The sequence below is a fragment of the Amblyomma mixtum genome, chromosome 5 (genome assembly GCF_055824585.1).
Source record: "Amblyomma mixtum isolate Tamu chromosome 5, ASM5582458v1, whole genome shotgun sequence".
In the NCBI taxonomy this organism is placed as follows: domain Eukaryota; kingdom Metazoa; phylum Arthropoda; class Arachnida; order Ixodida; family Ixodidae; genus Amblyomma; species Amblyomma mixtum.
In genome coordinates this window covers 180,208,747-180,232,273 of record NC_143016.1, presented here as the reverse complement: position 1 = coordinate 180,232,273, position 23,527 = coordinate 180,208,747, and the positions used below count along the sequence as shown (strand labels likewise).

At 44.1% G+C, this 23,527-nt stretch overlaps 1 protein-coding gene across 1 annotated transcript; it reads left to right on the top strand.

Annotated features, from left to right (window-relative positions):
- The first annotated feature begins 651 nt into the window (after positions 1–651).
- LOC149344954 (uncharacterized) lies at positions 652–14,874 on the top strand. Its single transcript, XM_089547328.1, has 6 exons — positions 652–748; positions 10,245–10,351; positions 11,027–11,092; positions 11,296–11,370; positions 12,895–12,948; positions 14,788–14,874. The coding sequence occupies exons 1-6, from the start codon at positions 652–654 to the stop codon at positions 14,872–14,874; spliced, it is 486 nt and encodes a 161-aa protein (XP_089403454.1).
- Positions 14,875–23,527: the final 8,653 nt, after the last annotated feature.

Below are 23,527 nucleotides of genomic sequence, written 5' to 3'. Positions count from 1 at the left end.
CGAACGCATGCTTTGGGTATTAAGGTGTCTTTAACTTCTGTCTAGGAAGGTTGTCTAGTTAGCTGCAGACGGATCCCTTGGTCAGATACCGCACTCCTACACGCAGATAAATTTCCATAACTAGTTGAGTGTCCTTGCAATCTCAAGAAATGCCATTTAAGCAATAGTGACGGCATTGCTGCCATTCAAAGAAAATTTATTTCCCATCTGAAAATATAAAAAAAATCCATAGGGCTGTTGTCGCTGCGTATTCGGCAACTTATTCGGAGCTACGAGGAAGATGAAAGCGATATCATCGCAGCTATGTATCTTTTTAGTGTAAAGCTCTAGCTACTCCTGCATGTCAAACAATTCATTCTAATCGCTTTTCCTTTTGATTGCTTTCGGAGACGTATTTTCAGTTGCTTCCAGAGGCAAGTTAGAATGCAGAAAAAGTATCTACTTTACCGGATGTTTTGGCAGGCTCCCCAAGCGAGGCATCGCTCAATTGAGTGCTGCGATATAGAATGTACAGCAATTTGTCATCGCTTCTCTTTTGCACTTGTAGAATTTTAACTCTCCCTCAGCATGCTGGGCTATTTTTCCCGTGACTCCTTTGAGTGGAGGAGTTCTCGGATTTCGTTCCTGCGTCTGCAGTCAACCAAGGAAACGATGAAGGTCGCATTGCTTTTCGTTCTGCTGCAAGTATGCTGTGCATTACCAAAGCTGACAGAGAAGGGAAAATTCCAGGTGTGTGAAGGAGAATACTGTAAGTAATTGGTCCACCATGCCTGAAAGAATGAAACCAGATGAAACGTTGATGAAGATGAATGGTAGTAAGAACTTGGTAGTCAACCGCACTTCACTTTTACAACGAGTACAGCAAAAAAGGTGACCACAGGTCGGGGTGGCTTTGTTAATTTGGTTATCCGCTGAAGAGACTAATGTCCCAGGAATGAATCTCCGCCGCGCCGGCCCCGTATGTGCAATGTGAGGGCAAGTTAAAGATCCCCACCTGCTGAAAATAATGCTGGGTCATCCATTATGGCCCCCTGTAGGCCAAACCGCCTTGGTTCGAACGGGACGTTAGCCCAACATACCACGTTGTCCAAGATTCCTTCTTCATTTCTTTCTCCGAAACCTATGCTTATATGAAACGAGCACGCTAAGTAATCCCCCTTCACTGCTTTCTCCTGTGAGAAGACGGTAATGTTATAAAATCTCACACGTTCGCAGAATGTTGCTTCCCATTTATGTCAGTATATTTTCATTGCCATCGGAGAGGTGACGCCGTCACACGAATTTCCAAAATTATGTTTTTGTCTTTGTCATGATCGTGATCAGCCTGACTACACCCATTACAGGGCAAAAGCACCAGCCATACCCCTCCCATTAACCGTGTCATTTTCCAACTGCGGCAACCCTATCCTCTTATTTCCGTTTGTGTCTTACGCGTATTATAAACCAAACAATGTGATTGAATTCCTAGCTATAGAAAACGAAACTGCGGCGCAATAATGAACGTTTGGGTCCAGTGCATAAAGTTTGAACTGAATGGAGCGCTAATAATACGTTGCAGAAGCACCGGAGTTTGGGCCAGTTGGTATTAATCCATCTTGAAAACGTAGCAGCACGAAAAAACGAGGACAAAATAGACACAGGTACGACAAGACATATGCAGGACATATGCAGCATATGTCCTGTCGTACCTGTGTCTATTTTGTCCTCGTTTTTTCGTGCTGCTACGTTTTCAAGATGGAGTAATAATACGGTGCGGCGAATAAAAAAAGACAACTGATAGACAAGCCATTATAAGAAAAAATGTCTCAAGGACTGGATGAACACCACCACAGTATGTTTTTCTTCATCTCGACAACACCCACCATCGCCCAAGCTTGAAAATACAACAGGTGATGAAAAAATCTGAGTGTTCAGAGCTTGCCTCTGTACCTTACTTTCCTAGGTTAGCACGGTGACATTCACATTTTTCAAAGCCACTAAAATATCAGCTCAGGAGACGAAAATTTCAAAAGATCATCATTCGTAGTATGAAAAATTGGCTGCCTGTAAAAACAATCTGGTGCAAGGGCCCATTGCATGCATCTCTTTCTCGTGGGGTCAAAGCCGCACCAGTGGGAGAAGATTACAATGAAAAACAACTCATGCCCGGAGATATGTCTTAGCACGTCTTGAGAACTTGGTGAGTTTGTATTACAGCTGCGCGATAAAAAAAAAATCAGGGGCATTACATTCTGGGCCCCCGTGGTAAACACTTGGAGGAACAGAGCGATGTAGCTACATGGGGCCACATTAAGTAATATTTTCCCGTTATAACTATTTTAAGACACAGCTCACGCCTCTTCATACAATGCACACCGCTTGTAAGAAAAAACATATGAACGTCCCCTTAGCGAAAAAGAGGATGCGCTAAAAATGCATTTCAAACATATTGTATTAATTTCATATTTATTCCTCAATTTTTTGTCCCTGTGCTTAAACTGCTATACGAATGCTCTCTAAGTATAATAGGAAGAATATTTTGAACGTTCTTATAAATACGTGAAAAGTACATTTTTGCCCGCTTAGCATTTTTATAATGCATTAGAAATATACTAAAAATATACATTAAATAGATAAGACTATATTAGAAATAGACTATAAATATACTTTTAATACATTAAAAATATATTCACCTGAGCTGGGCGGCTTCACAGAATGGGACCAGTTAAGGCGCGTTCACACTTGCTCAAAAATCCGGTGAGCGAACCGCATTCGCTCGCCGCAGAAACAAGGACCTCTTCTCACTTGTTCACGCACGGACGAGGCGGATCCGCCGCGCCGCTGCTATTTCTCGCTTTTCCACATCGCGTCGCTGCTAGCGGCCTACACAGATATAGAGAGAAAAGAGCATAAGTTTAGGCTGTATACTTACCAAAAGCGTATGCATGTTTACGTATGTTAAACGCAGGCGCATTCTCACTTTTAGTTCAGCTTGTGCTAGCACAGACGCAAAAATAAATTCAGCCTATAGTGGCGCCATCTGGTTGTCAGCGCGGGAACCACTACAGTCAACAGCGGCAGAATCGTCCCTCAAATAAAGAAAGTAAAGCAAATGTATCACTTAAACGGTGTATTAGAGGCGAGATGAGACGAAGCGAAAGACCTGTGCTCCATTTATGACCAGTGAACAGAGTTTTCCGAACGAGAACTCAATCCGAAGCGAGGGGTCCGGCTTCGAAGGGCGCCGCCATGTTTGTCGCCGCGCGGCGGAAATCGGTCCAGCCCGATCGGCCTCGCTCGGCATCAAAGGCGGCCGATTCCGCTTCGCTCGCCAGATTTTTGGGCGTGAACGAACCCTAATGCTTCAACTGCGGAACAGATTGTACACGAGTAGTCATCATCAATCAAGAGGTTATAATAGGGTCACGAGGCGGAATGGGAACGGCAAAGATACCAACACACCAAATAAAGAAGAAAGTGACGCAGCAAACAAGAAGTGCTCCTACTCGTTTAGCGCTAGACTTGCCTTATATATACCCAGCGAGAGTGACGCACTATCTTGCCCGGTGAGGCGTTTTTTTGCGCAAAGACTGTGGGCACCGAAATTATCGCAGAAGTGCCATACTGGTCGCGTTTGAATCTGGAAGAAATCTAGAACCGAAATGCTAGTTGAAACTTGCGTTAGGCAAAGGTCAGGAGTCGAACTGTCAACCAACAGATACACGGGCATCTAAGGGAGCCGGTCGGCCAGTCGGGGTCCTTTTCGCTGGCATATTCGAGCCCGGAAGTACTCTAGGCGCCATTGCCGATATAATTCTATCACGTTCTCCGCACGTAGTGTAAATAAGTGATGATTACCTTCCTGCTAGAAGTTACCATAAACGAAAAGACGACAGGAAAGGAAGAGTTTTCACTGTTCCTTGAAACGTCATTTCGAGCCCTAGATCGTTCCACGGTAGCCTGAAGTGTAATGCAGATATGCTTACGCGGGCTGCCGATTTTTTAGAATTTAATTATACTTTGGACGGATTGATTGCGTATTTACGAAAGTACACTTTACATACATTGCCAACACCAAAATGCGATTTCCCGAAACTCGATTTCGAGCATTACATTGTTCAACAACAGCTTGAAATGTGTTGCAAATATGCTAATACGGACTGCCAATTTTCTAGAATGTAAGTACCCAGTTGAAAAATGCACCAGTATGGCTTGGTGTGTTCTGGTGTTTCCTAGTGTGAACACCAGCTTCTGTAGTGTGTTCTGATGTTAACACCAGACCGGGCTGGTGTGTTGTAGTGTGCACACCAGATCGTTTTGGTGTGTTGTAACGTGCACACCAGCCCGGTTTGGTGTGTCTTAGTGTGCACACCAGCCCGGTTTGGTGTGTCGTAGTGTGCACACCAGAATGGGTTGGTGTGTTGTAGTGTGCACACCAGACTGGGTTGGTGTGTTGCAGCGTGCACGCCAGACTGGGCTGGTGTGTTGCAGTGTGCACACCGGACTGGGTTGGTGTGCTGCAGCGGGCACACCACAACGGGTTGGCGTGTTGTAGCGTGCACACCAGAAAGCGTTGGTGTGTTGTAGCATGCACTCCACACTTGATTGGTGTATTTTGGTACCCACAGCATGCAGTGTTAGTGTGCTGTAGTGCATACACCAGACTGCATGGGTTGTGGTGTGCACACTGTTTTGGTCGTCAATTGCACTTAAGAGTGGATTGGTTAATTTTGGCATGAAAAACACTTTGAATAGGCATTAAGGTTTGGACACCAATCAACCACATTCTGGCTGACACACACAGGAAGTTAGTGTGCTGTTGTAAACGTATACAACTACACTGCAGTACCTAATTTAGTTTACTTTAGTTTGGGGGCATACACAGCAAAGAAAAATATTCTGATCTGAGTGCGCGAAGCACTGATCACAAAGTGCAGTATAGAACTATACCAACCATTTTTCAGGTAAAGCGAAGGGCAGAAGTGTCATGCTTAAGCATGCCCAAACTTTGCTTCACTGGATGTTATGTGCTGATGCAAATGCCTCAACATACCAATTCAAGCAGAACGTATGCAGCGGAAGGTCGCCCTTCTAGATCTAATCACCTCTGTGAAACAATGTTGAGTAGAATGATAATTAAGGTAACCTCCTAACATGTTTTCATAAACATGTGTGAAAATTATATATCAAACATCATAATTCTTTATTTACACTACAAATGAAGCGCTATTTTAACAAACCTCACATAACAAACTAACAATCTCACATAACAAACCAAAACACGTACATTTGAACCTTAGGCCAAATATGGCATATGAAAAATGCGATTACAAGCCACATTCAACTTTAGTAATTACAAACAGGACTACACACTGGATATTAGACAGAATGCTTCTTCTATATACAATGACCTATAACAGTGCAACACAGAGATGCAGAGATGTTTCACAATAATCGAGAACAGCACAAGGAAATAAACTTCAAATGACATATGCAGCAAAAGGTGCACACCTTCCATACAACTGAGGCAAATATTGTCACAGAGTGGTGACTGCAGTACAGAGAGCAAGAAGACAGCGAAAATTGCTTCTAACCGAAACTCTTCTTGTGCTGACGTGCACAAGCAAAGAACTGAATGACTCCGCGGCGGCGTAGCAACAGGCGAACTCTGCGGTCGGACAGAATGCCTGCCGCTCTTGGCCATGCTGAATTTAAAGCTGATAGCAAACTTTCGAGATAAAGCGTGCAAAGTTACTAGAACATTTTGGAATAACGTAGAAGCGGCTCCGCCTGGATGCGATTAATCGAGATAAATCTGGTCGCGTCTTGCATCACAGCCAAAGCAATAAAGCGGCGCACCGGCAACACTGAAGAATAAACAAACACTACAAAGGTTAACAGAATTTCTCCCCTTTCAAAGAAGCATCGACCCAATGCTTTAAAACATAAGACTACAAACAAATAAAATGGACTGTGCAAAAAAAAACAGTGTGGGAACAGTGTCCTTCAGCATGCATAATTGGGCTCTAGACGGACAGCATAGAAAACTTCTGGTCATACGCAGAGTCGCAGGGATTGGCTATAAGCCAATTTAAATTTGTCCCTGGCATCTCTTCCTAATCACTTTCATAGAGATTGGGCACCTTCACAATATGTGACTGGTCGCTCTGTGCCACAAGCACACAAGGTGAAATAACTTTCTGCTCACAAATTAGGCACAACCCAACATCAGTCGGAGGGTGTTCAGCAGGGAACATGAAAGGCATAAAGCTTTCCTCGGTAATTAGTTCTTGGCAGAGTAAGAAGATACTGTTTTCCACTAAAAAGATTTTGATCACTCGCAAGAACTTGCCATCATCTGTTAAAATATATTCAGAGCACGTTTTCTCGGTCCTGTTGTAATTGGCACTATGTACAGTGAACCCTTTAATACGTGCTCTGAGGTATTCACTCATACTGGGCACAGCACCAATGGTCTGGCTGATCAAATCCAGAACATGGCATTCAAGACTGCCAGGCTGCAATGGCGAACCTAATACTCCTAACTGGAGCTTATTGCCTTGCTTCCCCGAGATCAGCTTTTGCTGCTTGTTCAGGTAGGGCGGCAGTAGTACCAGACGCTTCAGGGACTTCTGCACCTCTCGCATGATGAAGCGCTCTGCTATTTGATGTGGAACACCTTTCGCTGCAGAAACCAGCTTGAGAATGTCACCATTCCCTCCTTCAAATGGGAAGGTAGAGGTTGCCCACAGTGGCCCAGTCATGCGCACAGATTTTGCAAGGTGCACAAGTTGGTGCACATTGAATGTCAGGGTGTGTTCACCATAGAGAATTGGCATCTGCTCAACAAACTCCACAAGAAGCCTTTCGGCACAAAAAATATCTGTCTCTTCAACACTTGCTTGTAAGAGTAAAAATAAACTCTGTGCAAGAAGGCAGAAATGCGTCAAATATCTCTGCGGGAGCATATTGAAGAGGCAAGGTGCACTGTAGTGAAGAAGCCAATATCTCCACTCTGTAGCTTTCCAAAATGAGCGCTCAGTTACCAGTCTTGGCAATCTGGTGAAATTGGTGGCCGAATTTTCAACAGGCGGTCATTCAACTCCCTCACATGATTCCCAATGTGCCAGGCACTTCCTGGTGAACACAGCCAAAGTTCCATTTGCTGCGATGTGACACCTTCCAGTACGCAGTGCATGTAGTCCGATGGAAAGCCCCACGACAGGTCCAATGTGCTGAGGGTTGCGACGGCTGACAAGCCCTTCATACCATCCACAGGACGGTCTCGCCTGGCTGCAAGTTTCATTGTAATGTACACAGTGTCATGGCATCGCTCGACCATATCTCGCCCCTCCATGATATATTTCAGGGTGCCTGAAAAAAGAAATGACAGATAAATTTCTCATAGTACTATGCATAATAAACAAAGAAATACATGCTAAAGAACAGACAGGAGAGTACGAATGCACATGTAAGTGATGGTTATGAAATGCTACAATAACTTAAGCTACATGCAATGGTACCACATCTACCTTTAATCAATGCACAAGCCCATTTTACAAAATTAGGCTTTTCATGTTACACTCAGAATATGTAAATGGGCAATAAGTCAACATGTGGAGCTTGCATGCCCTATTTTTCACTGCAGAACCCAACTTCCAAGAGGTAGACCTAGGCTATGGGAGATGCTAATGAAAAGCTCTGGATTATTAGGATCACTATGGAATCTGACCTGCACAGTCAATCTTCCTGACCTTTAATGTGCATAGCTTCTGCAGGAAGAGGTACAAAAGTTTACAAGAGTGCTTGTGTAAGATAGAACTTCCAAGTGACAATTTTTTCCATTCTGAATCCATACATGTGCACCACAGGTGACAACTGTGATTCCAGTCTTCACACCTCGTACGTCTGGGATCACCAGACAATAAACTTATCACAAGAGTTTAAACAGACAGCACAGACATTTGCTCACATAATTAACAGCACCCAATCTCCTCGTAGCTAGAAATAAGTGCCCTGTGCATATCTGCACATATTTCTCACAGTAAACACAAAGCTAAATGTGACTGCTCACCAACGCGCAAAATGACCGTCCTTTGTCATTATGCCTGCTAGAGAGTAAACTAAGCACCCCACAACAGCCTTTTGTCTCAGAATACTTATGAGGAGTTTTAGAAGACCTGTGATCCCTATGGTCGAAAACTGCTATACCCTGGCACTTGTCAGGCTCCATCTCTGGAATATGTGAATAGAAAAATTTCTTTAAAAGACTAAACAGCAGAGTTACAGCTGTCACAATCAAGCAACTTTGCCATCCTTTTCTCTGCCATACCATCTTTGAGTCTCTCTCTCCCCCATATGGGTGATAATCCTTCCCAGGTGAAATTTCTTTCACTGCTTTTATGGGGAAGCACAGATTGTCACGTCATCATCATGGCCCTCCATCACCAAGTTGCTGCAACACCAAGTTGTTTTTGTATTAGAACACAACCTTGTTCAAACTGATATGAACCAGTATTTTTATACCTGGTAACAGTTGATACCAACCACATGGGATACGAGTATGTTGCTTGTTGCATGTGAATGCATTTAAGCAACAAAATTATGTTCTTAGAGCTGTACAGTGTGCAGAAAGCAGAAGAGGCAAAGCTAGTAAGATGACTGAAACAATTCTTACCATCAACAAGCGTTTCTTTTTGAAGGCACCAAGAACAGCCACAGTATCCGTTGTATTGCTTAGCATTCAGCAGTGAAGCGCGAGCTGGCGAGTCAACACAAAAGCACAACACATTCACTGTTGACTGCACAACTTTGCTGGCAAATGACCACGTGAAGCTGCCCATAGTGTGGAATTTCTCAACAAATGTCTTCAAGTAGAGGTGAGTAGGTGGGTGACCTTTGGCAACCAAATGACGCCGATGAGGATGGTCTTCCAACAATAGGGAAGAGGGAGCTCATTAAGCGCTACTTGAATTGGCCAGACTGACCCTTTGCTCGAATTAAATACTAGCGATCCATCGCTGTTAGCGGTAACAGTCAGGTCACTCCAATTCATGTTCCTTTCACGGCGGACCTTTCTGTACAGTTGGCCATCTGTGATATCCTTATAAGCTCCCTGATGAGTTTCAGCTGTCAGTTTCTGGAGGTTTGGACCAACTATATATATGTGTCCAAAACATATATGTTTTGGACACAACTGCAAAACAGCTAAACGGGCAGGTTTGTGGCACTTATTGAACGGTAAACAGCGCAAAGACGAAGACCCCAGTAGAAGAAACACAGGACCGGCGCCATTAATTCGCATTAATTCCGTATTTACGGAAGTACACTTCAAATACAATGACAACATGCAAATGCCATTTCCCAAAACGCAATTTCGAGCCCTCGAATGTTCACCGGCAGCTAGAAGTGTGCCGCAGATACGTTTAAAAGGACTGTCCGTTTGTTAGAATTGGAGTATACTTCCGATGAATTAACTTCATATTTACGAAAGTACACTTTTAATACATTGACAAGATGCTAAAACTGCGTACTCAATTTTTCACGTATTTGAAAAGTGCTCGAAGTATGCTTTAAGTCAGGTAGTTTTGCCATATTTTAAGAATATATTTCAAATGCCAAGCATGAAATTTCAGGAACGTATTTCCTACATATTTTTAGTGCATTCATGAATGCAAAATATGTTTAAAATACAATTTCAATAGCCCACCGTATATTCCAAACGTATTAGTTTTGGCTAAGGGCCAATGAACACTTTTCTAAATATTTTATGACGATGAAGCAGTAATATAAAATTTTATAACGCTTAAGTACCGAAAAATAGACAGTTTCGTCCTGAAGGAAAATGCTCCACTGTGTACATAGATTATGAGATGAGAACGGGCCTTCGTGTACATATTATTTTCTTGTGAAGGGGCACTTTTATTACTTTCACCGAGCCGTGCTCATTAGGAAAGCACTTCCTACGCCACACCTTTTCGCCTTTGAGCGGCAAAGCGCATTGTTTCTAATAGATGATAATTGACATGTAGTCATCGGGCTACAATTATTTTGGCAATATAATGTGCAGAAGAACAACGAGGTTTACGACAAATAGCAATTTCAAGACTCCCCACACGTGACCGTGTATGGTCCTGTTGGCATAAGCCATTGTGTATTTTACATTTCATTTCAAGCAGCAAGTGTGACAGTCACAGAGAGTTTCAATGCATCATAAGTTTCCGACTTTTATTATTGCCTTAAGTTAATTTTTGTTTTTTTTTCAGCCGTGATTACTGCAGGGAAAGCAGCAAAGTGCGGATCTCGTATCCTGCAGCATTGTATGGGCTACACTGTGATGCGTTACGGCCTGCCAACCAGCGTGTGTCAAAGGGTATTGATTTTGATCGGGGCCAGTGCTTCCCACCTTTTGTTTGCTCCTAAACAAGAATATAATCAGCCAGGTTACGTCCGTTGGAAAAAAAATTGCCTCTAACAATCTGAGCGTTGTTTAGTCACAGTGCCCTGATAATAAACTTTTTAAATTCATGCAGTATTCTATGGGTATAATTTTATGTTCATTTGAATAAAATTTCGAGAGTGAGAAAGTTTGCACAATTTGTCTTATCTCATAGGCATGCTTCGAATGCCCAGATTCACGCTGTGCGCGTAAAGTTTTCGTTCTCTTTTTTGAAAGAAAAACAAAAGGACCATTTCCATTCCATTCCAACCAGTAAACGTTGGTTTGCCTTTTCGTTTCATCATCAGTTATTACCACCTTAAGATATTCACTTAGAGGATAAGTGAATAGAATATTTACCGTCCGAAAGGGCTAATACAAAACGATTATTTGCAAGGAGGGACTTACTGAAAGAGAAAAGAGGGATTTTCCGAAACACAGACTTGCGCACTGAAACTCACGCAGACTTTATTTTGAATGTTTGCCCTTGATATTTACTGTTATATAATTTTACAATTATTTGTGTAATAGTGGCATGGACGAACCTATACTCTTCAGAAATTTGTTCACGTAATTAATCACTAGTGGCGCTTCTGCGTTGCATTGCAGGGTTTCAAAACGATATGCGCATACATACGTTTCTGCTTTCAAAAGTATAGAGACCTTAAATCGAAGGTAAGCGACTGGTTTTTATTCTACGCCGGTTAGCATCCGCTTTGTCTCGGCGCAGCGGCAGAAATTTGCGCGCGAGCCACCCAGCTCCCTTGAAGGAGTCATTGAAATGTTATGTGCGAACCGCATCATTTTTCTTTCCCGCGTTCACCTTTCAGTGGACACATACGGTTTCCTTATACTCCACATACTCTTCATTTTTGCAGGACAGAAGAAAATATGAGGCAACAATGACCGAATGCGTTGTGAAGAACACCATCATGGCACTCAGCCGTTTCGTTGTAAGTCGTCCAGTGTTGACTCTTACTGCTAGAGCGCGGAGAGCGTTGTGATGACTAAATGAAAGCCAATCCCTGTAGATAAGCTCGACAGCCGCAAAAAATCAAATAATGTTCATTTCAGCTACCATAACAAATGCGCCCAACAACGCCTTATAAGTTTGTTTTCTCGTTCATTCCTTAGCAGTGTTTCAATAGCGACTGTGTCTCCAATGCTTGTCAAGTAGAGCAAGAAGATGAAGTTTCAATCAATCCATCATGAAACTTTGGCCTAGGATTAACTTTTATTGGACTTTCTTTGTGTAGTCGTGCTAAAAACGAAATCTGAACGCAGATGCAACGAGAAAGCTGCTTTATCTACTCATCTGCTCGTATCCTGCCTGCCCCATGTTCGTAAAACTTACTACAGCGAGGCAACATGTGCATATAAAACCAAACCTGCCTGAAGCGGCAGCAATACAGTTGCACTTCCGCTGCACTTTTGGCCGCAGGTGGTTCGCGCGTCTATTACTGTTCTCGGTATTGGGGTCACCATGTCGCGCTTGCGTGTGGCCTGTCTGGGAAGGACGGGAGAAGACGCTGAAGTACTCATTCTATGAGTACGGCGCTTCACTGCGGTAGCAGTACCAGCGGCACCTGCCGATAGTGCCGCCGTTGTCTGTGTGAAGCCTCATTAATTGAAGTCTCCATCCTCCAAAAGCACCAGCCACATTGCCCACCTAACGTCCTTCCAAGCCAGCTGCCCACCTAGCCACTGCCACCCTCGATCGACCTCCCCACCCCGCCCACCATCACTCTTCAGAAGCGCTATACAGCCCCCCCCCCCCCCTCCCCCATCATGGAAATAAAAGGGCTGATATTTGAGCGTCATGTAAAGGACGTATAGAATAGAGTGAGTGGCCAACCGTAAATTCTATGTCTTGCGCTTAGCACTTGTAGCATAAATGGCCTAGTGTTGCTTTCAGAAGCGCCTCGCCCAGTAGTATTTTTTCACTGTTGCCAATTGTTTTCCTCACGGCTTCCTATACTTTCACGATACTGTGCTGCTATACCCTGACAATAGATCATTCTTTTTGACCTCGGAAGAAGAGGACGGGCAAGCACCCTGGTAAAATGGTTACACATGTTGAAATATGTTTTTGATACTGCCAGAACGCGTATTACGAAATTCGCCTCAATGTTTGTACACAAATTTGACACGTGCGGAGTCAACACATACAAGGCTGCTCAATAGTTCCTAGGCCAGAGGGTTTTTATTGAGGCATTACGTTCGGGCACTCCATCAAATTTCTCTGTAAGAAATCTATGAAGCTAAGAAGTCGTTAAGAAGTAAAAGTAATGCTCCTCCAACCCAGTGCAGTTATATTAAACTTCGGGGGTGTAGTAGATGACCGTCATATGGCTTAAAATCAGAACGTATGTCCTGGGGTCTTCTGGAGAGCCCTGTACATAATCCTATTCACAGCTCTGCGGTATATTTTACTAGACACAAATACTTATGCCAGATGAACGTTGCCTTTTATTCAGGGTTATGAAGCGAAGGACCTCCAGGATGCAACCGGTTTTCTCATTGACGGACGGGTGAGCCAAGTTTCCGCCACTATCTAACACAGGACGCGTTTTCTGGGCCATGCTGCACACACACAAAAAAACGAATCAGATGTAGAGAACCATAGCCAGCAAGTGAAGCCTGCCGCGATCAAGGCATAGCGTTTCCGCTCTGAATGGTTGCTCTACCCATAGGAAATTCCATCCAAAGGGTCTTACTTCCCGACGAAGATCAAACCATCAAAAATGTTCGTGCCACAAATAGGAATAAGTGATGCAATTCGTAAATATGAGCCAAGTTGTGTGTTCCATAAGAAATCTACTAAAAGGCCAAATAGAATCAGAGGCACATATCGAGTACAGTCACCGGCCCGGTATAATGACCCCGGTATGTGCAAGGTCATGCATACTAGCTAAATTGGTGGAAAAATTTAAGGGAACACTTAAGCTCCTCCTTAAGAGTTTGAAACCACAGAACAATGGGTTAATTCCCATACATGCTGGAGGCCATCCTTTTCTTTAGATTCATAGATCCCTGGGAGCACTCATGCCAACCCCCCCCCCCCGCGAAGTCGTGCAGCAGTTAGGCGACGATGCGCCACGCCCCTGGAATGTCAGGTGCTCCCAGCAGTGGGCCTTTTGCGGACAAGGTTGCTATTCCTGAGAAAAAATCATTAATTTAACTACCACCTGTCACGGTGGGCAGTTTGCTCAGTGTCGTAAATTGCTTGGCAGGCTACTATAATTGGTTTCAATATTTTGAATATTTCTGTACAAGAATATGGCATTGAGCCTCTTTACAGCACCAAAACCTTAAATCGGAGTGGTGAGACATCAAAGAAAAACAGACAAGGATGATCGGCGGCTTGAGATAAGCCTGAATTAATTTTTATCTTGTTAGGATCTGCACGAAACCATGGCCAATCACCCACCAAGGGTATGTGTCATTGCTTCAGACGCAACGATAACAATAGGAAACGTAGTCAGTTCTGTTTAATGTTAAAAAACTAAAGTGGACACATGAGATCCGGCTTAAAGGCATGATGCAACAGCTTTAATGGGTTGGTGGCCACATAAGCGGAATTGGTCGTTCTCTAGGAGATCTCATACCATTCCCGGAGCAGTATAGCAGCGGTTAAGCGATGCGCCAGTTCCTGCGATGGCAGGTGTTGCCGCTTGTGGGGTTTTTGAGACTCAAGTTGCCCTTCCCGAGCGACCAACGATTAATATGACTGCCAACTGCCATTATGTCACATTGTCATGACGCCGGAAGGGCGCATCATCTAGGCTGCCCATCTAAGCCCATCTAGGCTGCTTTTTGCGGTGATCTGACGACAACGATGACATCGTCGGATTTTCAGCAGAAGGGGCGACTGGACGCCGTCGCGGTAAAAGAATATAGCGCAATATTGATAGAAAACGTATAAAGGACAAGTGCTACATCCCATGCCCCGTCTCCCTCTTGCATACCTGCGTCCTACAAGCACGCAAAAAGTGAACAGCTCGGAAGGGTTCCTATTAGCCCCCTTTTCCATTACAGCGTGAAGTGAAGGTAAGGGGATGGTTGTTTTCCGAAAAAGGAACCTTAACAAAACTCTGTACGCTTGTTCTCTTAACAACCTTCAGAAGAAGAGACCCACCTTCGTTCGCGCAGTTTCTTCCTTACCTCTTTCTGAAGCCTGTTGCAGTTTTTGTGACACCATACCCAGACCATGGTAATAGGCAATATCACGGCGAAATACGCATTTAAAGCGGTGGAGGGCTATTTTTCTTCAGTGGGATCGATAATGCACTGTGTTATGGCTATGAAGCTATTCCAGCTTTCGACTGATTGTTTGAATTTTCTGGCTTTATACAATTGCCTCCTGACAGAAATGCCTCCTGGATAACAACCTGATTCCTGACTCGATCGACGTCGCCCTGCAATGTGTTCGATGGCTGCGCACAGCTGTATTTTAAAATCGCTGTCACTGAAATGGGGGCTATACCAGCATTAATATTTTGGTGAGTCATGCACAGTGAAGAGAGTTCTACCAAGCCGTTTTTTTTGTCTTTTTTTGTTCAATTCAGTTCATCTGTCAGATAACTGGACGTTCTACCGGGCTAAAGGTTTCAGCCAGCAACTTGACTAAGCTCTGCAGTCATTTGCAAGGCCGCAGAAGACGTTGGTTCGAGGGTGGAGTAATAAAATAATTAAACAGGATATAGAAAAAGGTACGAGGAAATATAGCAGTGCTAGACGGTCTACCGTGGCAGTCGCTACTTCTGATTTTACAAATCTTAAAAATGTAATCGTAACAACTTTGGTAGCTTAAAGAGCACCTTTATTTGGTTTGGTTTGGTTTGGTTTGGTTTATTGGGGCTTAACGTCCCAAAGCGACTGAGGCTATGAGAGGCGCCGTAGTGAAAGTCTTCGGAAATTTCGACCACCTGGGGTTCTTTAACGTGCACTAACTATAGTAACTAATAGACAGATTTATTAGTGAGACAGGTATATTGTGTTTGAGTGATTGCAGTTGGCACTGCATGTGAAAGTAAGCGACAAACCAGGGTTCAGAAATGCGAGTTAAAGAAGGTGAACCTTTAGGTTGCAGCATTGCCATGGGACGAAGGAAACTTTGACTGTCGTGCAGAGCAAAGTTACAAACATGCAACAAGCGATGTTCATAGTGATGGTCAAATCTGATTGTGTTGTATGCTGCAAAGAGGTGTCTTGTCGCATACTGACGGTACTGACCTTTTTGTGCAGAACTATTATTTTATTAATATTCGCTGTTGTGGTGCCTGCCCACGCTAAAATGCTATACTTTATGTGCGGGGCAAATAATGCCTTGTATTAATGAAATTGAACCTTTTGGTGCAGGACAGCACGACACCGGGATACAGCTGCATCTACTGAACAAATATTTTGAGCATCATTGCTGAGACGAGTGTCCCAACTCAAATGGCAAGACATATGCACAATACGAATTTTGTTGGTCTTCACAAGGTCAATTTTCTCTGCTCAAAATAAACAGCGGTAACAAATACTTTACATGAGACTGTTACTATAATCGTCATGCGAGAACGAGTATGTAAACATGGAGGATTACGTTTATAAAGCGCTTCCTCAAGGAACGCTGAGGCGATCTTTACAATCATAATCTTGTGCATTAAATCTCTAAACTAAGCCGTTAGCAACAATCAGTTTAAATTTCAGCCCGCTCCAACAGTTCTATATTTCATAGAAGTGATGCTTGAAAATGCGCGCCCGACAAGCTCTTCTCTATTCAACATCGTAGTGTGTCGCGCTGCACCAGCAGAGAAAACAATATATTTTTATTTTATCTACATCCTAAAGTTTTAAGGCCACTCTACCTAGTTAATGGGGTTCGGGATGCAAGCGCCATCCCACGAGTGAAGTGCCGCCACCAAGGGACAAAACACCCGCTTATTCTGGGCTAACAAAAACGCTGAAAGGTGTGACATAGCCGTTCAATACAAGAAACTAACAAAAGCAATGCTTGAAACTCCGCCTGAAAATGCGGGAGAGATAAAGGCGGTTCCAAGAAGTGATGCAATAACAGGACTGCGCAATATACGAGCACACTAGACCGAGTAGCACATTAGGCGTCTTCGGGAAGATGGCTGCAGGTGGAGCTTCACTGCAGGGCCAGGAATGACGGCGCTCTTCTTGCCGCGGCCCATGAACGTCTCTGTCGCTGTAACGGGCAGCCACAGCAACGATGCTAACGGGTAGGATGGCTGTGTCGCAACTGTGCTGAAGCCGAACGCTTCAGGCTATCGGCGAAGGACCTGCCGGCCATGCGCAGGGGTTTTGGGTCTCGTGGTTCTGACAGCGGTAGGAAACTCCAGTTAGTTTCAATGGATATTAACCCAAACAAAACCGTATTATTAAGAATCACAAGAAAAAAGCGCCCAGATTTCACAGTTATATACTTCACAACCATCCAGTTTTCAAATTCAAATTTCAAATTCACTTTATTTCTGGTAGAAAGCAAGTATACATCATGAGCAAGAGAGTTTAAAAGAGGATGATTCTACCAAGGAACACGAGGCAAAAGGCGTTTCATCTACGCCTGACAAGGCCTCGCCTCCTGGCGAGGTACATTGCACTCTCTATGCTACAAAAGCCGTTGAAAAAAAGTATGTTACACCATTCATTACGTGCAGAAAACAGAAGCATTGTGAACAAGCATTATATGAAATTAAAACCGTAAGTACTACAGAAAACAAGAGAATTTTTCTTCAAAAAAAAAGCTTACGTCACAACCTGTTAGTTATTGTGTCAAAAGGTAAGAACCACAGTTGCATAAATATTTATCTCAACAAAAGATTAGCTCCTAACCAGAAAAATTATTACAGTGTCAAAAGCATGAAGAAGCAACATTTGTATCGACATATTTCAATAATCTAACAATGAACACAGCAATACAAACGAAACACAAACCTAAATGAGATAACAAGGAGACAGATCATTTTTTTTCTACCAGGAGTACTTTTTTTATCCGTGCTTTATAAGTATACGGTGACTGTACATTCACTGCGATGTCAATAAGCTCTGGAAACAAATTTAAAAGAACAGGAATCTGGTAGTCTAACGATTGTGTACCATAGGAAGTTCTGACTTTTTTCTGAGCAAATGAATTTGACCTAAAGTTATAGCCGCATTCTTGACGTCGGTACTTCCCAAGAAATGAATTTAGGTTGCTTTTTATTTGAGTGAATATGTTGAGTGCCAAGCGCTGTCGAAATATACTTGTAATTGCAAGTATTTCATTTTTTACGAAAAGTGGATCTGTGTGTTCTCGCAACGCTGCATTTTCTATGAATCGGATGCATTTCTTTTGAAGAATATGAAGACGTTCCAAATTACCAGTGGTAGTGGTGCCCCAAACTAGTATGCAGTATTGCAATCTTGAATTAATCATGGTGTAATAAAGCTGGCGTTTGAACCACGCTGGGAGCATAAACTTAAATCTATTTAGCATTCCAATAGTTTTCGCGAGGTCCATAGTCAAATAGTTCATGTGGTGTGTCCAGTTCAAGTTTTCATGGAAATGTACACCCAGAAATTTCTGAGCGCTAACACGGTTTAATGTTTGCCCCTCGAAGACTAGTTTAAGTTTGGTGTCAATCGCCTTATTTTTAGCCCGAAAGATAATGTAGTTCGTTTTGTCTGTATTGAGTCTTAACTGGCTATGCTGCAACCACGTCGATAATTCTTCGAGCCATGTATTGGCATTCTTCATTAGGGTGATTAGACAATTGCCATGGAAAAACACATTAGTATCATCAGCATACAACACTATTTCGGGGGTTTGGGGTATTGATACAATGTCATTAATATATAAGAGGAATAGGAGAGGACCTAAGATGGAGCCTTGGGGTACGCCATATTTAATTACCTGTGCTGTTGATCTGCTGTTATGAATACTGACGAACTGGAGGCGGTTGTATAAATAACTTTTTATCAAATCAAGAGCTTTGCCGCGGATTCCATAGTCGTAAAGTTTACTAAACAATATATCGTGTTTAATGGAGTCAAATGCCTTCCTGAAATCTAGAAGTAGAAAGCTATAAGTACCTCGGAGTAACCATCACGAACAAACTTACTTGGTCCACTCATATAGCTGACATCTGCTCATCAGCAGTAAATAAGTTATGGTTTATTAAAAGAAAACTCGGAAACTCTCCCGTCAGTACCAGAATCACTGCATACAAGGCTTGTGCTAGGTCCCGACTTGAATATGCGGCAGCAATGTGGGACCCGCATACCAAGAAAGGCATTGCTCAACTGGAGCGTGTTCAGCGAAAAGCAGTTCGTTTTATTTATGGGAAATATAGAAGGATAGACTTTCCAACTGCATTAATTCGAAAGAGGTATTTACAGTTCTTGGCAACAAGCAGAAAAGTTACCCGTCTAGTACTGCTTCATAATTACATGTCTGGAAATCTGAAGGCAGATCTTCCTGATTGTGTGAAGCTGGCGCGCACTAGGAGAACACGTCATGTACATGAGCAGTCATTAGCACCAATGTTCACACGAACTAGTGGGTTTAAGAACAGTTTTTTTCCGAATACTGTCGCGGAGTGGAATGGTCTTCCTTCGGGTCTATGTAAATCTAGGAATTTTGAGAAGGAGCTAGAGAACTTATTGTATGGCTCCTAGTATTTTGTTTGATGACTCTGGATTTGTGTCCTGTTTACTGACTCGCGGTGTTGCAGCTGATGCTCTTATAGAAATTTTTTTTTAGTTGTATACCCCTCCGGCTTGGGCCAACTCTGGCTTGCAGTATACTGAAATAAATAAATAAATAAACTATTTCAGCGCACATTTTAACAGAAGGAAACCTTATATATGAAAAAAAAAATGAATAAGTCATGGACATGAACGCAGCGCGGCAGGCTAAAGCTGTGGCCGTATTCTTTGATGCATTCGGATATGGAGCTGTTTTGTTATCACCGGGACCGAATCCTGCTCAGGAATGAAGTTCAGCTGGATACCGTTCCCATCAGAATGATACGGCGCTCCAGTTGGCATTCCTCCAGCCGCTACGGGAGGAATGGCGCTAACGTCTGGATTGGCTTGACAGTGGTGTATATGGAAGCTTCTTACCGCTGGCGCTGGCTCACACCCGAACGAAAAAGATGCGCGCCAGAGCGTCCTAGTCGCGCAGCCTGTGCGCGGAGCAATGAGGAGCTGGGAAGCCAACACATTCTAGCGTTAAGCCGGTTATGGTGATAGTCCTCCTCACGTTTCAAGCCGTCGTCACCGTTGGGACGCCGATGGGAGTCATGATACCTTGATGGCGAGTTAGTTTGCACATTGAGACGGGAACTCTCAGATAAACACGGCAGGGCGAAAACTTCAAGACAGCAATGAAAACTAAATAATTTAATACGCAATAATCCTTGAGCGGCACAGACCAAAACAAAAGGAATAAATGAACACATAACGATGCGCGACAACGTTCAAGGGCAAGTTATCAGACAGCACTCAGGAAGGTTTGAACACTGAAAAAATGTTGAACATTTAAAATGTACTATTTGAAATAGCTTCACCCTTGAAAGAGGCGAGTGGGTTTAGAAAAGAACATGAAAAGACGTATATAGTGGGACATAAATTTATTATTTATAAAATGTTAGCTCATGTATTCTTGAATACATGATCGTCATTCAATTCAAATTTCAATTTTGATTATTTTCTCTGAAAAAATCAACGATGGGGTTCCGAAAAAAATGTAAGCACTTCACTTGATTGCGATGGGGCCCCTTTTTTTCATGGCATGCAGTAAAAACAGGTCGGTATTGTAATAAAACATTTACAACCCCGTTTAGACGTTTACGGCACGTGAGTCGGTGGAAAAAAATTGGCAGATGATTAGGATAACCGATAATTCAAAATTTGAGCACAGCTCATCACGAATCACCTGCCACCGCTGGCAGGTGGCGTGTTACGCTGCTGGTCACCCACCGGGATCTGTCTGTGGCAGCCACCTTCCAGTTTTCCAATCCTCCGCTCTCGTCGTGGTGGGTGGAGTTTCTCTCTGCTAATACCTGCAACGTTTGTCGGGTGGCGTGTTACGCCAACTACACCGACGCCTACGGTGTTGACGATGACTAATATACGACGCGGCTTCAACAAACGGGTGCCTGAAAGCAGAGCTCTCAAAAATTTATTTCGGTGCCGTCACATAATCCAGGTGCCTGAAATACATGGTCTGTTCTGAAAGTAGTAGGACTCATTTTTTAAAACAAAATTTATTCAAGAGAATAGTACAAACAATTACAATTTTTCAAGGTAGCACCCTTCCGCACCTAGACGCTGCCGCCAATGAGTTTTACAGTTTTCGTACGCCTCCAGGAACGCCTGGACCGGAATGCTGTTTAGCTCCCTCGTCACGGCCTGTTGAACCACCTCTACCGATCCGTGATGTTTCCCCTCGAGCGTCGATTTTGTTCTCGGGAATAGAAAAAAGTCTGGCGGGGCCAAGTCGAGGCTTTAGGGGGGCTGAGGCAGCGTTGCCGCCTTGTGCTGGGCAAAAAATCAGGGTCTCATTCACATGATAAAGAAGATACTACCGGTTGGCCTTTTCCTCCTCTGACAACACTCCCGGCACCAACTTCGCGCACGCTTTCCTCATGGATATGTTTGGTGTCACGATCTCAAAAACTTCGGTTTGAGGAATGCTCAAGTCATCAGCAATCATTCTGATACTCATTCTACGATCACTGTTAAGTAAATGTTTCATTCGCTACACATTTTCGTTGGTCTTGCTGGTCGAAGGGCGTCTGGAGCGGTCGTCTTCCTCCACTCTTTCCTTACCTTCTCGGAAAAGCTTGTGCCACTCAAAGAACACCTGATCTACCCATGGAAGCGTCACCGTAGTCCTCCTTAATCATATTGTGAGTCTCCTTGCCCCTTTTACCAAAATTTACTCAAAATCTGATCGGTTATCACTGATGCAGTAAACGCTCGACGATTCTGTGTGACGGGATGTTTCGACAGGGGTTCACAGTACAAGCGACTTGCTCTCGTAAACAGCCGCGAGCCGACTGCCGATTTTCCCCAGCATTCCCAGTATCCCCCTTCAACGATCCTGCACGCGCAGACCACCTCTCGTCCGCCCGTTCGCCCAGGAAAAAACCAGTCCTACTACTTTCAGAACAGACCCTGTATGTTTCGGAAGGCACGCGCATACCATTTGGTAACAATACCACTCTTAGGTTTCGCAGAATCAAGAGAACAGTGTAAATAGAGACAATGCAACAATAGGAGCCAAGTCTTGCACATCTTTCATGCGGAATTTACACTTTGATAGGCACCTATACTTTTTGAAGTAAAAAAGGATTGTCATCAAAGCGAAAAGTACATGTACACGTTTATCAGGGAAATCGCTTGAACAGAAAAATAGCAAATAATCATTTTACCAATGGTAATAAGAATCAGCCGCCCGATACTTGCTCAAGCGCGAAAAAAATGGTCGGGTTTTAACGTAGTTAGACCGCGTAGGACATGCGAAAGCAAATGAGGCAACACCGCCTCAAAGGCAACCGCATGCAATATCTTGTCGTCAGGTCAGCCGCTGTCGGCTGTCGCGCGCGCGAATTGAGTTCCGGGGGAGGGGGTTGCCGGTTCCGCGCATTGATGGAGCATCTGCACAAATCCTCCCCCGTTGCCGCTCCTTCAAAGGTCAAAGTTGAGGGAACCTCCTCCTTCAGGCGGTGTGACGCACCGCCAGAACAGACAACGTCATTTTTTACGGGCAATCCTAACACGAAAATAAACAAGAAAACAAATTTACTCGCACCAAGGTGCGAGTAAATTTACTCGCACCAGGAAGAGCGTTTACACTACCTGAACAACTTAAAGGCGTCCGAACTCCCCAACGAAACGACAGTTCTAAAACTACCCTCGTAAGAAATAACTTTATGCTCAGACAAACTACGCCACGACAGTCGAGCCTCCAGGCTACTCATATGAGACGGCTGCCCGTGTAGCAGCCACCCACGCCAGGCACTCTTGTCACGCTGCCGGTGGCCTGCGGTGAGTGAGCCGGGAAGGATGCCGCTCCCGCCGAATGCGAACCATGAACATCTCGCCGGCGGCTGGTCCACGGCGCCGGAACTACGAATGGGGCGGGCAGCGCTCCCGCGCTGAACTCCCTAGTGCGCTGCTCGCTCGGCCTCTATCTAGCCTCTGAACAGATCGCACGGATGCTTACCATGCTGATGGAGAACTTGAGGGACATGCGAGGTGGCGCTGCACTCTGATGGACCCACTCGAATCCGAAAAACGAAGAATGACGTAGGCTTGGCGCGCATCCGGTTGCGTCGAGCAAGGGGGCCAGGGTAACACAAAGCGGAGCTTTCACACATACCTCGGGTTTTTGAGCTTTGATAGCATCTAGTATAGGTTTGATAGCAGCTTTGACAGAGCTAGTATTAGCTGAAGGCGACTACGCAGTGCAATGCGCAGCACGAGAGTGCATGCGTTGCAGCTTAACACGAGGCGTGGTCGGCTGCGGCGGTAGCCTAGTGCTACCGTGCACTAACCAGTGAAGCTGATTTGGTCGCGGCGCCACGGAGCCACAGTCGCAGCAATGTTTATTTTTGTTTATTTACTGTTTGGCTGGTTTACATCGACGGCGGCGACGCAGCTCAACCCACGAACGGACACTAACAGATGCGCTCTAAAATTTCACTGAAAGCATTGCAGTCGCGTAGTTCAAGATAGCATTGACTTCCTTTTTAACAGAGTGCAGTCCGTCTAACTGAGCGCCGGCCGCTCATTTGCGCACGGTTAGCACCCACGTTTTGTTCGTTCAAAACGTGATAGCGAGCGCTGCAGTGTAGTGGCACATGAGCGAAGTCACGAGGTTTTTACAGTTCGCGGGCTTTTAAAACATGGGAAAAAGGAGTGCGCAGCAGGTATGTAGCCGCAAAAAACTGGATCGGTTTTTTGAACACCTTTTCAAGTTAACGAAACGGACTTGGTGCTAATGTGAGATTTACAATTTTTTCGATAACTTATCTTATGTGATCAGCTAAGTCTGCAAAATATGTGAAGCACTCTTTGCAGTGCCGTATTAGGGGAAAAAAGATAATC